This window comes from Rhinolophus sinicus, chromosome 14 (genome assembly GCF_057876585.1).
Source record: "Rhinolophus sinicus isolate RSI-liver-muscle chromosome 14, RSI-T2T, whole genome shotgun sequence".
Taxonomy (NCBI): Eukaryota; Metazoa; Chordata; class Mammalia; order Chiroptera; family Rhinolophidae; genus Rhinolophus; species Rhinolophus sinicus.
In genome coordinates, this window is record NC_142514.1 from 32,502,888 (window position 1) to 32,521,517 (window position 18,630).

The following is an 18,630-nucleotide window of genomic DNA, read 5'->3' on the forward strand; positions in this document are numbered from 1 at the left end:
TTTGATTTTTTTTTCTATTTTTGAATGTGGCTATCCATTTGTTCCAGCATAATTTGTTAAAAAGGCTATCAGCTTATCAGCTTCTGCAAAAGAGCCTACTGGAATTTTGATAAGGTGGGTTGTCACCTGAACAATATTGAGTCTTCCAACCCATGAACATGGAATCTCTCTTTTTCTCTGTTTAGCTCTTCTTAATTTATCTTACTAGTATTTTGTAGTTTTCAGTGTACCAGTCTTAAACTTCTTTTGTTAAATTTACTCCTAACTATTTTATTCTTTCTAATGCTGGACTGGAATTGTATTTTTAATTTCATTTTGGGAGAAGTGGCAAAAGCAAACGTATTTGCCTTGTTTATTCTTTTAGGGAGGAAAGTGTTAGGTCTTTCACTGTTAAATATGTTAGTTGTGGGGTTTTCATCGATGCCCTTTATCAGGTTGAAGATGTTCCCATAACTATCCCTAGTTTGTTGAAAGCCTTTATTATGGATGTATGTTGGACTTCTGTTAAATTTGGTTTCTGCATCTATTGAGTTGATCATGTGCTTTTTGTCCTTTATTCTGGTATAACATGTTGATTTTAAACCAACTTCGCATGGGGTAGATCTCATAGTGTATAATCGTTTTGCTTTTTCTTTCCCTTTCATTTTTCTTCTCTTTTTTATAGTTTCTTTTTTTTTTTTTTAATTCTCATTGTTAGTTGTGGTTAAATACACAGAACATAAAATTTGCCATTTTAACTATTTTTTTTTTAAAGATTTTATTGGGGAAGGGGAACAGGACTTTATTGGGGAACAGTGTGTACTTCCAGGACTTTTTTCCAAGTCAAGTTGTTGTCCTTTCAGTCTTAGTTGTGGAGGGTGCCATTCAGCTTCAAGTTGTTGTCCTTTCAGTCTTAGTTGTGGAGGGCGCAACTCAGCTCCAGGTCCAGTTGCCGTTGCTAGTTGCAGGGGGCGCAGCCCACCATCTCTTGCGGGACTTGAGGAATTGAACTGGCAACCTTGTGGTTGAGAGCCCACTGGCCCATGTAGGAATCGAACCGGCAGCCTTCGGAGTTAGGAGCATGGAGCTCTAACCGCCTGAGCCACCGGGCTGGCCCCAAAATCTGGTTGTTTTTTTGTTGATGTTGAGTTGTAGGATTTCTTTATATATATACTGAATATTAATTTCTTATAATATGCCTGTGTAGATTTTGTGCTTGTTCCTTTGGATTACTAATTAGTTTTAAAATAGGGTATTTTCTTCTCAGTCGAAATGTTTGTAAGAAGTTCATATAGAAGAAGAACTAGGACAGTGGACTAAAACTGTTAGAAAGTATCTGTGTTTCACAAAGCACATTATATTGCAGTTTTTTTCTCTAGGTGTTAAGTCTGTCCTCAGGCCTCTATACTGTGGCCCCAGATAGGGTCCAAGCATTTAGTACCATAGCAATCATTCACTTTTGTCTCTAAGTGGGTTCTATATTTCACGAATTCTCTTTTGATTATGTTAAAGCTAGAGTTTACCTCATCTACTGAGTTTCAATATCTATAATTTTAATTTATAAAACATCTCATTAAATTATTTTCCACATCCAAATGTCTTGTTTCATTATTGCCAGTTTTGATTCATTAATTTTTATGTTTTTTAAATTTTATTCATTTTTATCTCTGATAATCTTAAATGTCTCTATTTGCTCATTTTTTTCAAATTTCTATCGTTTGAATTTCAACTCAAGGAAATTCCTCTTCCCATTGTTGATTTTATTGGCTAATTTTCTTAGCTTTACTTTAGATTTCTTCTAGCTTCTTGGTTTCTGTTGCTTCATCATGTACATTCTTAAGTGAATCTAGATTCACTGCAATGAGTGATGGTGAGAGATATAACAACTACTAGAACATTTTGGTTCTGTTTGTGCTAAGGTGCCAGAAGTTTTACCCACTATTGTTTTTGTTACATCAATGCAAATGTCACCCAACAAAAAAGGCAAATGATATCTCAGTATTTCTATGAAAATAGTTTTGACTTTTTAGACCTTCTGAAAGGGTCTCAGGGCCTTTCAGGGGTTCACAGACAATTCATCATAGTGGGGTTTTTTGTTTGCTTTTTTGTTTTAATAAACTTTCTAAATTTTTGTAGAATTAAAACTTGTATGTTTATAAAGGAAATGGACCTATAATTTTTTTAGACTGTTGTGATCTGGCTTTGAATCAAAATTATACTGTCATACAATAACTTAAGCAGCTTTTCCTCTTATTCTGTTTTCTAAGCATAACTTTATAAGACAAGGATTACTTGTTCCTTGAAAATTTGTTAGTAACAATAACTGTGTCTTTCATCCTACTCATTTGCAGATAATTAATTTTCTCCTGTGAAGCTACTTGTTTTGTGGTGGGAGTGGCATGGAGATGCATAGTAAATCATTCCATAATGGAAGGATATACAAGATTCAGTGCCAGTGTATGGAAGCCAGTCTCTAATTCTGCCCTGGAGAACACAAGGAAGGCTTTAAAGAAAAGGAAACTTGAGTTGAGAAGAATTAATCCTCTTTGTCAGATAGACCTTTAGGACAAGGGTATTTAAGCAGAAGCAATAATATGTGCAACGGAGTGGAGGCATAATAGCATGGGCTTGTTCTCTGTTGGGGTATAAAGTGTATGGAGGGTAGATTTGTGGAGAGATGAGGATAATGTGTAGGACAAATCTGCGGGGGGCCGTATCATGAAGGATTTTGAATGGCATGCTAATAACTAATATAGGTATTTATTTGGTTATAGCAGTTAGAGGATTTTGAGCAGAGGATTGATGTGATCATTTGATAGTTTTCTTTAAACATACTACTATAACTTAGATTTGAAAAACGTTTGTACCAATTAAAGTGCAGAATAATTACTGCTATCACATTACTGCTTGCTACAAATTTCTTTTCCTCCCTGGGTAACATTCTACACTCACCATCCCCTTCCTGTTCATTTTACATATGTGTAAGCCAACCACATTTTAAATTTAATTTTTATTTTATTGAAGTAATAAATAGACATAATTTCTCAAGTCAATCAGTTTTTTAAGGCTTATAATAGAAAACCAGGTATTCTTTTACACTCACTCCAACCATCCTTGATTTTTGCTTCTCAAAAGTAACCACTTTGAATTCTTTCAATCTATTTTAATGTCAAATTATTTTGATTTCATAAATATTCTTTCTAATTGAATGATTGTATGCTGTGATTATATTTGTTTCTGTTTTTCTGGGGGTAATAATTACCTCACTTTTGCATTGCTTTATATTCACCATGGCATTCTTTTATTAGTCCCCCAAATTTCTACCACAGTTGCAAAATGCTTCGCAATATGTTACAGTAGATGATCTAATCACATGCGCACACACTGGCATTACTCCAGGAGGCCTCTTATCTTCTGCTCCAATCCAGACAGATTATTCTCTAGTCATTTTGCACAGCTGCCATCATGATATTCTCAGTACCTCTCCATTTTGGGTCTGAGTTCCCCAGACCTTCTGCCTTCCTCTTAGTTTAATCCTTCATTTTGGTGGCGCATAGACCCCCAGATTCTTAAAAGGCTCCTGCGCCACTGACAACCTGTGTCAGTATATGTTGCCTGAGTGTGGGCCTCTGAAGGCTAAAGATTGATTTTTATTTGCACATTTTTAGTCCTTTGAGTGTCTGGCATACAGCTTTGCGATTAACTGTCACTGAAAAACTGAGATAGTGATCTGACAACTGAAGGTGAGAGCCTTGTCCTTAAAGTAGCCTCTGTACCCATGGCTGCCTCCTAGAAATGGAGTTGTTTTCTAATCTTCTCTGTTGTGGAAATTTGGGCACAGGCCAGACAGCTGGGCTATTTATTGGGGTAGGAGGCAGAAACCCCTACTAATGCAATGTTTAATTTGGATGTCGGACAAAAATATGGAGGGATTACAAGACATTTTGCATTTCCCTTTAACCACTAGCTCTCAAAGAAACTGGTCTGGAAGTATAACCTGGGAATGGGCTTATGATTTGGAATTTCAAAAGAAATCATGAAGCCCTGGGAACTAGTAAAGACAAACCAAATATACTACAACTTTCCAGACACTGTATAATCAGGAATAGCCTTATACTACTTCATTTTACCAAGGCTAGGTTTTCTAGGCGGGAATTCTCACCCGTTCTCCTGAATTTTTTTCTCTTTCCCGTTCTCAAATCCTGAGAAAAGTTGGTTGGGAAATTGGGGAAATCGTCTCCTTGAAGCCAGGTGATTGGTAGTATTAGCCGTCACTTTGTGGAAATGATTCATTGTGGAGAACAGAAAACAGTTTATATCTCATGATTCGGGAATGGGAAAGCGAAAAAAATTCCTAAGAACAGGCGTGAATTCCCTCTCGGAAACCCTAACCAAGCCCATGTTTTTAGAGGGCTTCTGTAGTGGAAGTGTCCTCTATTAAAAGAAAAAGATTAGTCTCATTGGCCACTATCCTTTGATTACCAAGAGATGTACTGCTTTAAGAGTGCATTACAGGACCATTCTCTCTTAATTATTAGTTATCCAAATAATAATAACTATATCAGGCACTGTCCTGGGCACTGGAAATATAGATATGCTTAGAATACCAGATTCTGAAGCCGTGCCCGCTCTAGGGCTTTTAAATTTCTCTCCCATCTCTACTACCAGGTTTATTCAGGTAGAACTCTAGGAATGTGAGCATCAACTACAGTCACCAATGACAGAATTATCTGGTTTTCTAGGTGGCAGGTACATTTACCAAAATGTGGTGGGCAATTCTTTCTTTATCTTTAGATTGGGGATGGGACATGTTGCTGTTTCCATATTATAGAAGCTTCCCACTATGTCACATGAAGTTACTGTTAACAAGAGGCTGTGGGATTCTATACAGCAGATCCTCGAATAATGTTTTGTTCAATGTTGATGATATGCCCTTGGAGCTTAACTCTTGTTTATATCAATTAGCCTATGGTAAAATTGGTTTCATTATAAGCAGTTTTGCTCCAGTTCCAAGAACCTATTGACAACTTTAAGTGAGGACTTAACGTACCTACTTAGTTATCATTGGAAGTCAGTGAGCAAAATAAAGACATTTTCAGACAAGCAAACACTAATATTGAGAAGGTTTGTCACTATCAGATTCTCACTGAAATAATTGCTAAGGGATGTATTTCAGAAAGAAAGAAGAAAGGTATGAGATCCAAGAGGGAATGCTGAGCAAAGAAATTAGAAAATGTATGAGTCAATCTAAGCAAGTAATGTAATTATTGTATAGAACAAAAATAATTACTAATTTGGCCATATAAACGCAAGATAGAACTGAAATACTGAACCAAAATAACATGTAAATTTGGAAGGGGGTAAAGGGAAAATTGCAGTTAAGAGCTTTTAATTTTGTTCAGAAGTAGGGTTGTGATGCTGGGTAATCTTAGACAAGAGTACCTGTTAAAACTTTAATAATAATAACTACTTTAAAAAAAGAATAAAACAGTGTATAATTTCCAAACCAATGGAGCAGGAGATAAAATACTTGATTAACCCCAGGAGACCTGCCATCCAAAATAAGACTTAGAGTAAGGGGGGTTGGGGGAGAGCAGGTCACATGAATATATAAGCAAATTGGGAAGGTGACTTGCAGCCTTTGGAAGGTTTTGGGCAGATAAGTAAAATCATCTGATTTATGCTTTAAAGGGATCACTGTGGCTGCTTTTGTGAAGAACAAACTGGTAATAGGAGACGAGTAAACCAGAGGGGCTAGTTAAGAGGCTGTTGAAATAATCCAGGCAAGAGATAAATAATGGATTTATCTTCAAGCACCACCCTTTATTGACTAAAAGAATGTATTTTCTCCCTCTCTAGCTGCTCAATCTTTAAGGTGACATCAGCTCTTTTGTTACTTTGAAATAACACCTGGAAGTGCTTGACCTTAAATGGCCCCAGATTCTTCTCTATTTCGTTGATCACGCTAATGGAACAGAAATGGTCTTTTCGTTCTAAATTCTGAAAGGAGGTAGCCGAGTGCTAGCCAATTACCAAGGGCTCAAGTTCTTAGGAGCAGCTGGACTTCTGGGACTGGCAGATTGGAGAGGTTTAAGGAGTCTGTAACCTTGCATCCTGTTCCATACCCTATATTGCTTGACACTGGGAAGCAGACTTCCTACAGGGGTTCAGGTTTTCCGAATACCTGCTACTTACTGAAGGGAGGGTTTTTGAAGGCTGGGTCCTCTGTAAGTATGGCCACAATTCAACAGTATCACACAGATTGCAGTGTACCTTAGTCCTTGCTCCCACTATCCACTGAGATGACCATGGTGAAGATATAAGAAGAGGAAATGCCAAGCCTTGCTCTGATTTACCAAGTGACAGGAATGGTACAGTAGTCTGCCCTTATCTGTTGTAATGCAGGATCTCTGGTTCTGCTCTCAACGACGGGTGGACACAGAATATGGCGAAGCTAAAAAGGAACAACAACGGAGCCATAGATAGGGGAGTCATACCACTACATTCTTGATGGCGGCTGGTCAAGACACAAAAGCAAACATCCACCAATACCCCAGTGAGGAGTCTTCCTGCACCCCAATCTCTCTGGCGGCCAGGCGAGACACAGGAAGTAGGATCAACAGGACCCACAGTCCACAATCTGCTTGCTAACTGCACTTGCTAGCTGCAATCCACGCTTACTAGCATAGCCATGGCAGTTATATTAATGGCCAATGGCTAGCTGGTAACAGCTGAGGGCCACCCAGCCACAGCGGATGGCCATCTGATTACAGCTGATGGCCATCTAATAACCGAGCCAGCACCTTTCCACGTGAGGCGGAGAGCCTGGAAACTGCTCTCTGGGACTCTGCCCCCACATCTGTGGTCTTGATTTCTGCAGTTTCAGTTAACCGCTGTCAGCTGTGGTCCAAAAATACTGGAAAAATATGGAAAATCATAGAAATAAACAATTCATAAGTTTTAAATTGTGTGTCTTTTTGTGTAGTGTGATAAAATCTCACACTGCTCCACTCTGGCCTGCCCGAGATGTGAATCATCCCTTTCCCCATCATATCCACACTGTATACATTAGCCACCTGTTAGTCACTTAGTAGGTGCTTCAGTTATCAAATTTACTCATACTGTCCTGGTATCGCAGTGCTCGTTTTCAAGTAACCCTTATTTTACTTGATAATGGCCCCAAAGCCATTCGTATACCTTTATTTACAGTATATTGTTATAATTGTTCTATTTTATTATTAGTTATTGTTAATCTCTTACTATGCCTGATTTATAAATTAAACTTTATCATAGTTATGTACGAGTATGTATAGGAAAAAAATAGTATACATAGGGTTTGGTACTATCTGCAGTTTCAGGCATCCACTGGGGGCCTGGGAAGGCATCCCCTGCGGGTGAAAGGGGACTGCTATATTGGGCAGCAGTGTGGTTTAACCCAATCCTTGGAATAGGCAGCAGGATCCATTCAGGGGGCTTCCAGGTTACCTCCCATCAGCTGAGCATTAGTGTGCCTGACTATAAACGTGCAGTACTTTCATCTTACTGGGAAGGAAGAGTTAAGACCTGCCATTTATCTTCTAACATCCTGGAGAAATAGCCAGAGTCGTTGAAATGGAAAAATGAGCCAGTTCCTAGTTTTGGATCTCAGCTGAGTCATGGCATCTGTGCCAGGGTGTCTGACCTTTTTTTCCCCCTGGCAGCTGTTGCTGATTTGCCAAGTGAGATTATGTGTACTTTCCTAAAAAGGCATGTGGCCTGGACATACGATCTTCAGTGTTTTGAATTTTATTTTAATTTTAAATAAGAGCAAGGAAAATGAAATTAGAATCAGTTAGTTACCTGTCCCTGTAATTCAACAGATCTTCATTTCCATACATAAGGAATTTAGACAGAATGGTTTGGTATACCTTCCATGTGCCAGGTGTACAAGTATCGTCTTTTATTTTAATCCTTGTAACAAATCGTACTCATCCATTCATTCATTTAACAAATATTTATTGAGAGCCTACCATGTGCCAGGCAGTGTTCCAGGTACTGAGGAATATAGTAGTAAACAAAGCATGCACAAGCCTCTGATCTTGTAGAGTTTAGATTCTCATTGGAAGAAAGACAACAAACAAAATGAATGTGTAAAATATACTGGGGTTACCAAAAATATATATACAAATGGACACTTTGGTCAATGTTGCACAAGCAGTAATTCACCGTAATCAGAAGTGTCTGGACACTGATGGTAACCACTTTGAGCACCTCTTGTAATTGCAGAAGTCAAACGTGACTTGTATTCATCTTTGTTATTGGTATATATTGAGTATTACAATTTTAGTACAGTTTTCCTTTCTTAAAATGTATAGACTTTTTTTGGCACCCTCTATATACTGTTAGATAGTGGTAAGTGCTGTCAAGAAAAATGTTTCAGGAAAGGAGGATAGAGAGTTTGGGAGGTGGTTACAATTTTAAATAGAATGACCAGGGGAACATTTGTTGAGAAGATTGTACTTAAGCAAAAACCTGATGGAGGTGAGGGAGCAAGCCATGGGCTATCTGGGGGAGACACAGGCAAAGGAAATGTCATTTGTAAAGGCCCTGAAGCCGTGGCATGCTTGGCACGTTCTAAGGAAAGTGCAGAGGTCCACGTGGCTGCAGTGGAGTGAGTAAGAGGGAAGGAGGTAATGGAGATCCAGACCCTGATCCTCGTAGGCCATTCTAAGAGCAACGACTTGTACTCTCAGTGAGACAAGGATAATTTTAAGCAGAAAAATTACTTTAATATTACTTACATTAAAAATATTTTATAGCTTTTTGAGGTATGAATGAAGTATAATAGGCTGTACCTGTTTAAAACATGTAATTTGATGTGTTTTAATATATGTATTCATCTGTGAAACCATTAGCACAGTTAAGATAATGAACATATCTATAACTCCCCAAAGTTTCCTCATGCCTCTTTATCATCCCTCTTGGGCCTCTGGTCAGGCAACCACTAATCTGCTGTCACTACGGTATAGGTTAGTTAGTGTTTTCTGGAGTTTTATATAAATGGAATTGTTCAGTATGTACTCTTACGTCTGGTTTCTTGCTTTTAGCATAATTGAGATTCATCCGTTGTGTGAATGAATAGTTCATTCCTTTTTTTGCTGAGTAGAATTCTGTTATATGGATATATTCTGATTTGTTTATCATTCACCTGTCAGCGAGCATCTGAGGTGGTTTCTAATTTTTAGCTGTTACAAAAAATAAACAGCATATTGTTGGGTCCTGCTGTTTTATCCAGTTTGACAAGCTCTGCCTTAATTAAATATGTATTTAGAACATTTATATTTTATGTGATTATTGGTGTAATTGCGTTTAAATCTATTATTTTGCTGTTTGTTTCTATTTGGTCCAACTGTACTTGTTCCTGTCTTCTTTTTCTGCCTTCTTTTGGAATGAGTATTTTTTTATGATTCCATTTTATTTCCTTTGTTGGCTTATTAATTATACTTCATTTTTCTTTTTTAGTAGTTGCATTAGTATTTATAATATAAAATTTTAACTTGTCACAGTTTACTTTCAAGTTATGTTATACCACTTCACATTTAATGTAAGAACCTCACAAGAGTGTCACATCCATTTTTCCCTCTCAGCCTGGGTGCTAAGGCTGTTTGTTCTATATTTTGTATCTATATGCTTTGTAAACCCCACAATAAATTATATTTCCTTTGAAGCTCAATTATAAATTAAAGAGATTTTAAAAATATAAACAAGTGATTTATATTTATCAACGTTTACCCTTTCTGGTGCTTCTTTCCTTTGTATAGATCCAGATTTCCATCTGGTATCATGTTTCTTCTGCCTGAAGTTCTTCCTTTAATATTTACTGTAGTGCAGGTCTACTTGTAATGAGTTCTTTTAGCTTTTGTATGTCTGAAAAAGTATTTTGATTACTTTTTTCGAAAGATATTTTTGCTTGGTATTCTAGGTTCAGTACTTTAAGATGTTTCTTCACTGTTTTCTACTTGCATCTTTTTCCAGGGAGAAGTCTGTTGTCAGTATCTTTGTTCTTCTATCTTTTATGTAATTTTTCTGTCTGGCTGCTCTTAAGATTTTCTTTTTATCACTGGTTTTAATTAATTTGATTATATGAGGTCTGACCATTAAGTTTGTGAACTCATCCTAGAAAAAGTGCTACATACCTCATTGCTGACTATCACTACAGTCACCTTCGAAGTACTCCCCTTGGGAAACTATGCACTGACACCAGTGCCTAGTCTACCCTTCAGAGCAATTTTGGAACTCTTTTTCTGGAATGACCATCAGAGCTGTCGTCATATTACCCTTGATATCCTGAATATCATAAAAATGTCTTTCTTTCAATATTTCCTGTATCTTCAGGTAATGAAAGAAGTCATTGGGGGCCAGATCAGGTGAATAGGGAGGGTGTTCCAATACAGTTATTTGTTTACTGGCTAAAAACTCCCTCACAAACAGTGCCGTGAGTTGGTGCATTGTCGTGATGCAAGAGCCATGAATTGTTGGCAAAAAGTTCAGGTCGTTTTCGTCTAACGTTTTCAGGCAGCCTTTTCAGCACTTCCAAATAGTAAACTTGGTTAACTGTTTGTCCAGTTGGTACATATTCATAATGAATAATCCCTCTGATATCAAAAAAGGTTAGCAGCATCGTTTGACTCTTGATTTGGACTGATGGAACTTTTTGGTCATGGAGAATTGGCTGACTTCCATTGTGCACTTCAATGCTTTGTTTCAGGGTCGTATTGGGTACACCCATGTTTCATCACCCGTGATAACACGGCCCAAAACATCATCATCTTGCCTCTCCAAAAGTCTTGGCAAACTTTGACTCTCCTTTGCTTTTGATCATCAGTGAGCTCCTTCGGAAACATTTTGGCACACACTTTTCTTACGCCAAGATTTTCAGTTAACATTTTCCTGTTTCTCTATCGATGTTTACTTGGTCTGCTATGCTTCTCACAATCAGCTGACGATTTTGATGCACAATTTGACGAATTTTTGCAATGTTTTCGTCAGTTCTGTTTGTTACTGGCTGCTGTGACCTCTCTTCATCAGTGACGCGTTTTCTCCCCTCAGAAAAATATTTAATCCATTTGTACACTGCCGTTTTCTTCATGGCATTATCCCCATAAACTTGGACTAACGTGTCCCTGATTTCACTTCCACTCTTGCCAAGTTTAACAAGAAATTTAATGTTTGTTCATTGCTCTAATTCAAACTCAGACATTCTTGTGACGGCACACAAAAACACGCAACAATAATAATCAACGCCACTCAGCAAGATACCACCACATGTCGACACAAACACAGCTGAGAGATACTGATATATCAAGGTTATGAAACCTTACCAAGTTGTTTGTACAGTGCTGCCGATGTAAGCCACGGTGGAAAGTTCACGAACTTAATTGACAGACCTTCGTAATGTGCTTTGGTATACTTTTCATCGTGTTTCTTGTGCATGGGGTTCATTGAACTTCTTGGACCTGTGAGTTTATAATTATCAAATTTGGAAATTCTGCAGCAGTTATTTCTTCAACTGTTTTTTTCTGTCCCTCCTTTTCAGGACTTTAATTACACATTTATACTACTCACTATTACTCTTTCCATTTTTCTTTTTTTCTCTTTTTCATTTTTGCATAGTTTCTCTTGCTATGTGTAGATTCACTAATCTTTTCTTCTTCAGTGCCTCATTTCCTGGTAATGCCATCCATTGTTTTTCATCTGAGACTCTTTTAATCTCTAGAAGGTCTATTTGGAGTCATTCTAATATCATCCATAATTTCTCCTTATCATGCTCATACTTTCCTATACCTTATTGAAAATATAGAATACAGTTATAATAATGAATTTAATGTTCTCTCACCTACTAATTCTATCACTGTGTCATCTCTGGGTCTATTGGTTGTCCCTGCCCCCCCACCTCGCCCCTTCCATTATGGGTCATATTTTCCTGCTTTTTTCCATGCCTAGTAACTTTTTATTACATACAAAATATTATGAATTTGACCTTTTTATATGCTGGATATTTTTTATTTCTTTCATTATTTTCAAGCCATGTTCTGGGACACTGTTACTTGTAAGTAACTTGATCTTTTTGAGGATTGCTTTTAAGCTTTGCTGGGTGGGACCAGAGTGGCATTTGGGACTAATTTTTCCTTGCTTTTGTCCTGTGAGTTACTATATTGTTCCACCTGCTCCTTTTCTTGGGTATTTTGTTCAACTCAGGGAGACCACAAGGCTCTCTGCAGGTCACCTCCTCCCAGTGCTGTTGCTGGGAAGTCTTTTTTCCAGATAGTAAACTCAGGCAATCCTAGGACTCACCTTGTTTGTTTCTGTTCTTTGAGCAATCACTGTCGTGCTTGCTTGTTGTCCAATGTCTGAGAATTGTTTCCTTTTTTTGCACAGCTTATTAGTTGTATAAGCTAAGAGGGTAAATCTATTCCTTGTTATTCCATCATGGTTAGAAGTGGAAGTCTTTTCTGATTTACATTTTAAAAGGTGTTTTGTTGAGAGTAGATTCTAGGGGAACAAGAGTAGAAGCAGGAATACCAATGAAGAAGCTATTTCAGTTCAGATAAGAGATGATGGTGGCGTGGTCCAAGGTGGTAGTGGTGAAAGAAATGAGAAGTGATCAGATTTTGGAAGTATTTTGATGTTAAAGCCAACAAGATTTATGGTGGATTAATATATTAATATAAAAGAGAGTAGTCTAGAATGACATGTAAGGTTTAAATTGTCTTCATTTTATATTTGATAATACCAAAGCATAAGAATTTGTGAGACTTGCTCTAGGTCAAATAGCCAGTCTCAAACTCAGATCTTCTAATTACGAAGCCCTGTTCTGCTGTACTTCATTGACACTAAAACTGTGAGTAGTTTAAGACACAAATGCTAAAGGAGTTCAAAGAAAGAAAAAACTTCCTATTTCAAAGAATAAAAGAGCATTCACACAAAACCTCATTTGACTCATGGTTCCTAAAGAGTGGGTAAAATTGGATAAGTCAAGGAGGGAGGACATACCTGTTGAAGCAGGTAGTGTGTGCCAATGTAAAGTCTTTGAGGTATCTCTCTATTCAGAATTCCCTTGGTCTGGGTCAGTGTTGTTTCATACATACATCCTATAAAATCTCTCATGTTCAAAATGGAAGGGCCTAGAATTTATTTTCTTGAGAATATTTGTATCTTATTTGCTCTTAGAACAAGGGACTAAATAAACATAGGTATGTTTCTTTTTAAGAAAACCCAAAAGACAAAACCTTAGATAAGAACCTTAACTAAGAAAAAGTAGATTCTTTAGAGTAGGATTAATGTGAATGGCCACGGTAAGCAGTTTGAATTCTATTCCAAATGTGATGGGAAGTCACTGGGGGTTTTTAAGAAATAATTCACATGATCTCATGTATTGTTTTAAACATATTACTCTGGCTGATGGGTGAAGGATGGTGGGGGCAGGGAGGTGGGCAGGAAGAACCAAAGTGGAAAGAAGATCATTCAGAAACCTTTTATGGACTTGAACTGGGATAGTAGTAGTAATGAAGATAATGAGAATTATTTGGACCCAGGATATATTTTAAAGGTATAATCCATAGAACTTGTTGGTTGTTTTGGATATTGGAGTAAAGAAAACAGAAGAATCAACAATGATTCATAGGTTTTTGCCTCAACATCTGGACGAATGACGGTGCCCTCTAATAAGATAGATACAACTTAAGGAGGAGTAGCAGGTTTTAGAGGGAAATTCAAGAGCTCTGTTTTGGAAATACTAAGTTTGAGATGTCTTTTAGACATCCAGTTGGAGATGTCAAGTAGGCATTTGGATATACTCGTGTGAGTCCGCACTCAGGAGAGAGCACAGGATTAGCAATAATAAGCTGGGTATCATCAGCATTATAGATTTAAAGCTATGAAATTTGAAAAACTCATTTAGGGAGTGAGTATAGAGAGAGGAAAAAAGACATTTCAGATCCGAGCCTCAGAGTACTAAATGATTTAGAGACCAGAAAGAGAAGGAACTAGCAAAGGAGAATGAAAAGTGAGCAGCTAGTGAGATAGGAGGAAAACCAGGAAAGCATCATGTCCTAGAAACTAAATGAAGAAGTATCTCAAGAAGAGTTACAGAGGTACTCAGTTGGATAAAAGAAGCCAAACACACAAAAATTGCATAGTGCATAATTTTTATAGGTAATCCAGCAAAGCGAAATTAATACATGGTGATAGAAGTGGTTGGGGGACAGGGAGTTGACTGGAAAGGGGAATGTGGGAACTTTTTGGGGTAGTGGAATTATTTTATCTCGTTTTACCTAGGCGCACATTGCCTAGGTAAATGTAATGTGGTTTACAAGACCCACTTGATATTTATCATCATAAATATAGAGACAGCACTAGGTTTGGGGTTTTTCTCCAGTCACCTTCAGCTGCCCGAGTGAAGTCACAAAATAGATAGAAAATCGGGTTTAAAAGGTTGGGATTTCACCAGGACTGTGGTGTCCTGGGGGATAGCAAGTTTTTAGTTAGAGCTAAAATTGAAAGAGAATGTTGAGAAAAGAAATTTAAGATACAGGGAGTTTTCTGATAACAGATTTAGTTAAAGAAGGCACAGTGTAAGCTTTTACTGAAAATCAAGGAGCAGAGGGCGACTATCAAATTAGAGAATGGAAGTCTTGGACATTTGTTGGTGATTGAGATAATGAGGGGTGCTCATGATTAGATTAGTTCGGATGGTTTCTAGTGAAAGGTACTTATCATTTCTGATCATAATCTTATTCTTGAGATTGGTGTCAGTCCTTCTAGTGGTTTCTCATCACATTTCCAATAGTTCTTTATGACAGTCTACCAGCGCTACAGAGTCTGGCCGTGGCCTACCTCCATAGCTTCTATAACGTACTTCTTTTCCTTTTCTTCTCTCCTCCTGCCACCCAGTTGTCTTCTTCGCTATTTTGTCACGTCCAGGGCAACACAGGCAGTGAGGGAGCGAGAAGGGGCAGCGTTAGGTTAAATTTTTAAGAAAGAAAGAGACAGAGACTTAATGCAGTTAAATCTCAGAGGGCCAAGGGTCTCACAGTCATTTAAGGACTGAAGCGCAGAATCAGGCCAACTGGTGGCTTTTATTGGTAATCATACAAGGAAGTGGTATTGTTTTTTTTACACAGTCTGTAAAAAAGTCTGTGAGTACTCTGTGAGTACTGTGGTACACAGTCTGTGAGACTCATCCATCATGTCACAAAAGTGAATCAAGCCAATTATCCCTGTCCACTAGCAGCCAGAGCAGAAAGTCCTATGATGACTTAGGTGAGGTATGCACCTCCCTGGGACAGGTCTCTCACGTTGAAACTGTTCTGTTGAGCTAAGCGGAGAGAGCTGATCTTTATCGCTCTCATGACTTCTCTCACAATCAGGTGAGCGAGGAAAGCCAGTTAGCAGTGGCTTTTCCCAGGTAGGGGGATGGGGAGGCAAGGCCCCTTCCCAGATCTTCCAAGGCAGCTCATTGGGGGTCCCCACACGGTTCCACCTGGCTTGAGTTGTCCCCCCCATGGGGAATCTTACTCGTCATTGGCTGCAAACCATCTTTTGGGGACCAGATAGAGAGACATGAGGTGTAAACATCATGATAAAGTCCCCAAAAAGCACAGTCTCACAGACTCTTCTTTCCTCAAGGAAAGACACGGGGGGGACAGTCGGCTAGACTGCTGTGTGACAACACTATTTCTCGAACATCTCTCCCTCTCTCTTTGTCTTTCATCATAGCACTATTCACTCCAGTTTGAGGATGGAGACTTTTCCTGTCTTTATTGCTTTGCTTCTACACCTAGAACAGTGCTTGGTGCATAATAAGTGTTGAGTAAATGTTTGGATGAATATAAATAGCAAGATTCCCTAATGCCTTTAAAAGATGGGCTGACTCTCAAATAAATTTATACATACTTTTCAGTAGCAGCTAGCATGAAATAGCTTTTCATCATGATCTGGTTTTCTCTAACTACAGGAAAAAACCTCAGGCATTAACATGTAGTGGAAAGCCAATTTTTATAGAAGGAACCCAGGCCTGTTTTGAAATTGATGGTGAGATGAGAATATTACTTAATTCACTTATTAAGGAGTTTTTAAAAAATAAATTTCATAGATTAAGTTAATAGTTTTGTTTTTATGGCAAGAGCATTAATTTTTATGAGGTATGAGAATATTTATGACTTGTGTTTTTTGTTTTCTAAATCAAATTTGCCATAGTCATTCTTCGTTAGGTACCATTTAAGAAGTAGTTGTGGGCTGGCCGGGTGGCTCAGGTGGTTGGAGCTCCGTGCTCCTAACGCTGAAGGCTGCCAGTTCGATTCTCACATGGGCCAGTTCCAGATGGCTCAGTTGGTTGGAGCATGGGCTCTCAACCACAAGATTGCTGGTTCGACTCCTCGACTCCTGCAAGAGATGATGGGCTGCGCCCCCTGCAACTAACAATGGCAACTGGACCTGGAGCTGAACTGTGCCGTCCACAACTGCACCCCTATTAAGATTGAAAGGACAACAACTTGACTTGGAAAAAGTCCTGGAAGTACACACTGGTCCCCAATAAAGTCCTGTTCCCCTCCCCCAATTAAAAAAAAAAAGTAGTTGTTATCTTTAGGGAGCTCCCTGTGTTTGCTTGGGAAGCAAAAGCTAAACATTGGGAAAAGGCAATGGCAATACAAAGTAAAAATCAAAACAGTGACAAAAGTTATTCCAAGGTGGAACACAGTGAATTACGAAATATCACCTGTGCAAATAGTAATTGCTAACCCATTTCAGTTTAAAACAGTATATTGCTCAGTCCATGGAATGGTGCCATTCTTTTGTTCCTCAATAGCCATTCAAGGTCTCTGTGGCCCTGTTGTAACTGACATTTGTGTTTTCATTGCAGTTGTCGGACAAGTAACCGCAAGAGTTTGATTGTGACCTCTAGTACATCACCTACACTACCACGGCCACACTCACCACTCCATGGCCACACAGGTGAGTACTTGAAGGTTAAGAAAGGTGGACTGAAAGATGTCCAATTTCTTTCCTACCTCTCACTTTGTGCAGTTCAGTACATTATTTTGTCACTTCACTTGGCTGCCTGAAGCATACAGAGCTCATGGACATGCTTTCTATGGGATAATGTGTTTTTGACTCTTAGTTGTTTCTTGTCTTGAACTGTGAACATTTCTTTTTATCTTGTGCTTATCTTGGAGCCAGGTATATAGCCTAGATCCATGGGCTCTGTGCTAGTGTGTTGAGAGTGTGTTGTGGCTCCAGCTATCTGGGGCCATGTGATGAGGACTTCATTAACATTTTGTTCTATCATGCCCAAGGATCAAAGTTTACAGAGATGATTTTGTTTCTCATGGGACTTCTGATAACTTTCCCTCTGTTAGAACAGGAATCAAAAAAAGTGAGGGAAATATTTGTTTCATGTTGACATTGATTTCTCATACTGGAATTGAAGCAAATGATCTCATGTATTTAGACTCTGCTCCATAATAGCTCCACCAGACAGTAAAAGGACTGATTTACTTGTCTTGGGCTGAAGAATATGTAAAAATTATGAGGCAGAAGACCTCATTTGAGTAAGCCGTGTATGTTGCTCTAAAGGAGCCAGAGGAGCCAGACAAAGGGGACTCAGCTTTGCTGAAGAGGTTGTTGCACTGCTACAGTGTTCATAGCTACACTGTTTACAGTGGAAGTTCCAGACCTAGGGGTAATGGAAATGGGCAGGTGTGGAACCCCAGAAAGCTATTCAGAGCATGCTGCCTGGGTTTGGTAAGCCATGTCTGTCTTTGGGCAATAAAAGGGTACCGAAGCAGCAAAACAGTTTGGCATGAAGCCGAGTAAGACAGGTCTATTCCACTTGGGTTTGTCTCTTTGCTCACAGTTTACTGTGTCTTTGGAGAGAGAAAGTGACGGTGCATGTGGAGTAGTTGTTTAAGCACCTTGAGACTCTGGTGATTCTAAAATTGATCTTTGTCCTTGGGAGGAGGATCTCATTTTACTGGGCTCAGATGCAGCTATTCATTGTGCTCATGGCCCTTTTACATGAAGCAATTACACTCTCAAACACTAACTCTTACATTAGAAGACACCACCATGAGCACAGAGGGACCCAGGGAATTGAAGACATACTTGGCCTTTAAAGCAAAGGTCTCATTGTACTTAGGTACTTTCCCATGCAAAATTGGGTAATGTATTAGCTCAGATAGCTCATTCTACTCTGGAACTTTGTAAAAGCTCAGCATATATCCAACCTGACCTTTTCATCATATAGAAATAAATTTAGCATGTCTAGACCTTGTACATAGTTTCCCAACTGTAATGTGAGTACTGTGCAGTAATTGGCTGCTCCTCTCTGAGATGATTATCTCTCTATTTAGATTCCTGGCAGTTAGAGTTTAGGCCTAAATCTTCCCTACTCAAGTGGCTTTGATTGAGAACATCATCTGGCCTTGTCAGCCCGCCTGGGTCTGTGGACTCTAGCTTTGAGTCTTTGAGTTAATATGTGTAACATGCTTCATACTCCATAAGTATTAGCTCTCATCGTCATCATCTCTCCCCAAATCACTGCCTAAAATCCAGGGAGGAAGAATTGGCTTAAAAGCCAGTTCATGGCTATAGACTTTACATACCCAGATATTG

The 18,630-nt window shown here is 38.6% G+C and overlaps 1 protein-coding gene across 12 annotated transcripts in view; it reads left to right on the forward strand.

Moving 5' to 3' along the window:
* The window catches only part of MAST2 (microtubule associated serine/threonine kinase 2), a 181,809-nt gene that overhangs the window by 113,661 nt on the left and 49,518 nt on the right, over positions 1-18,630 (forward strand). For all 12 annotated transcript variants that reach the window (XM_019749394.2, XM_019749395.2, XM_019749392.2 and 9 more), the window contains one exon: positions 16,880-16,971. In XM_019749394.2, the coding sequence (XP_019604953.2) occupies positions 16,880-16,971 (92 nt within the window). The remainder of the gene's footprint in view (positions 1-16,879; positions 16,972-18,630) is intronic.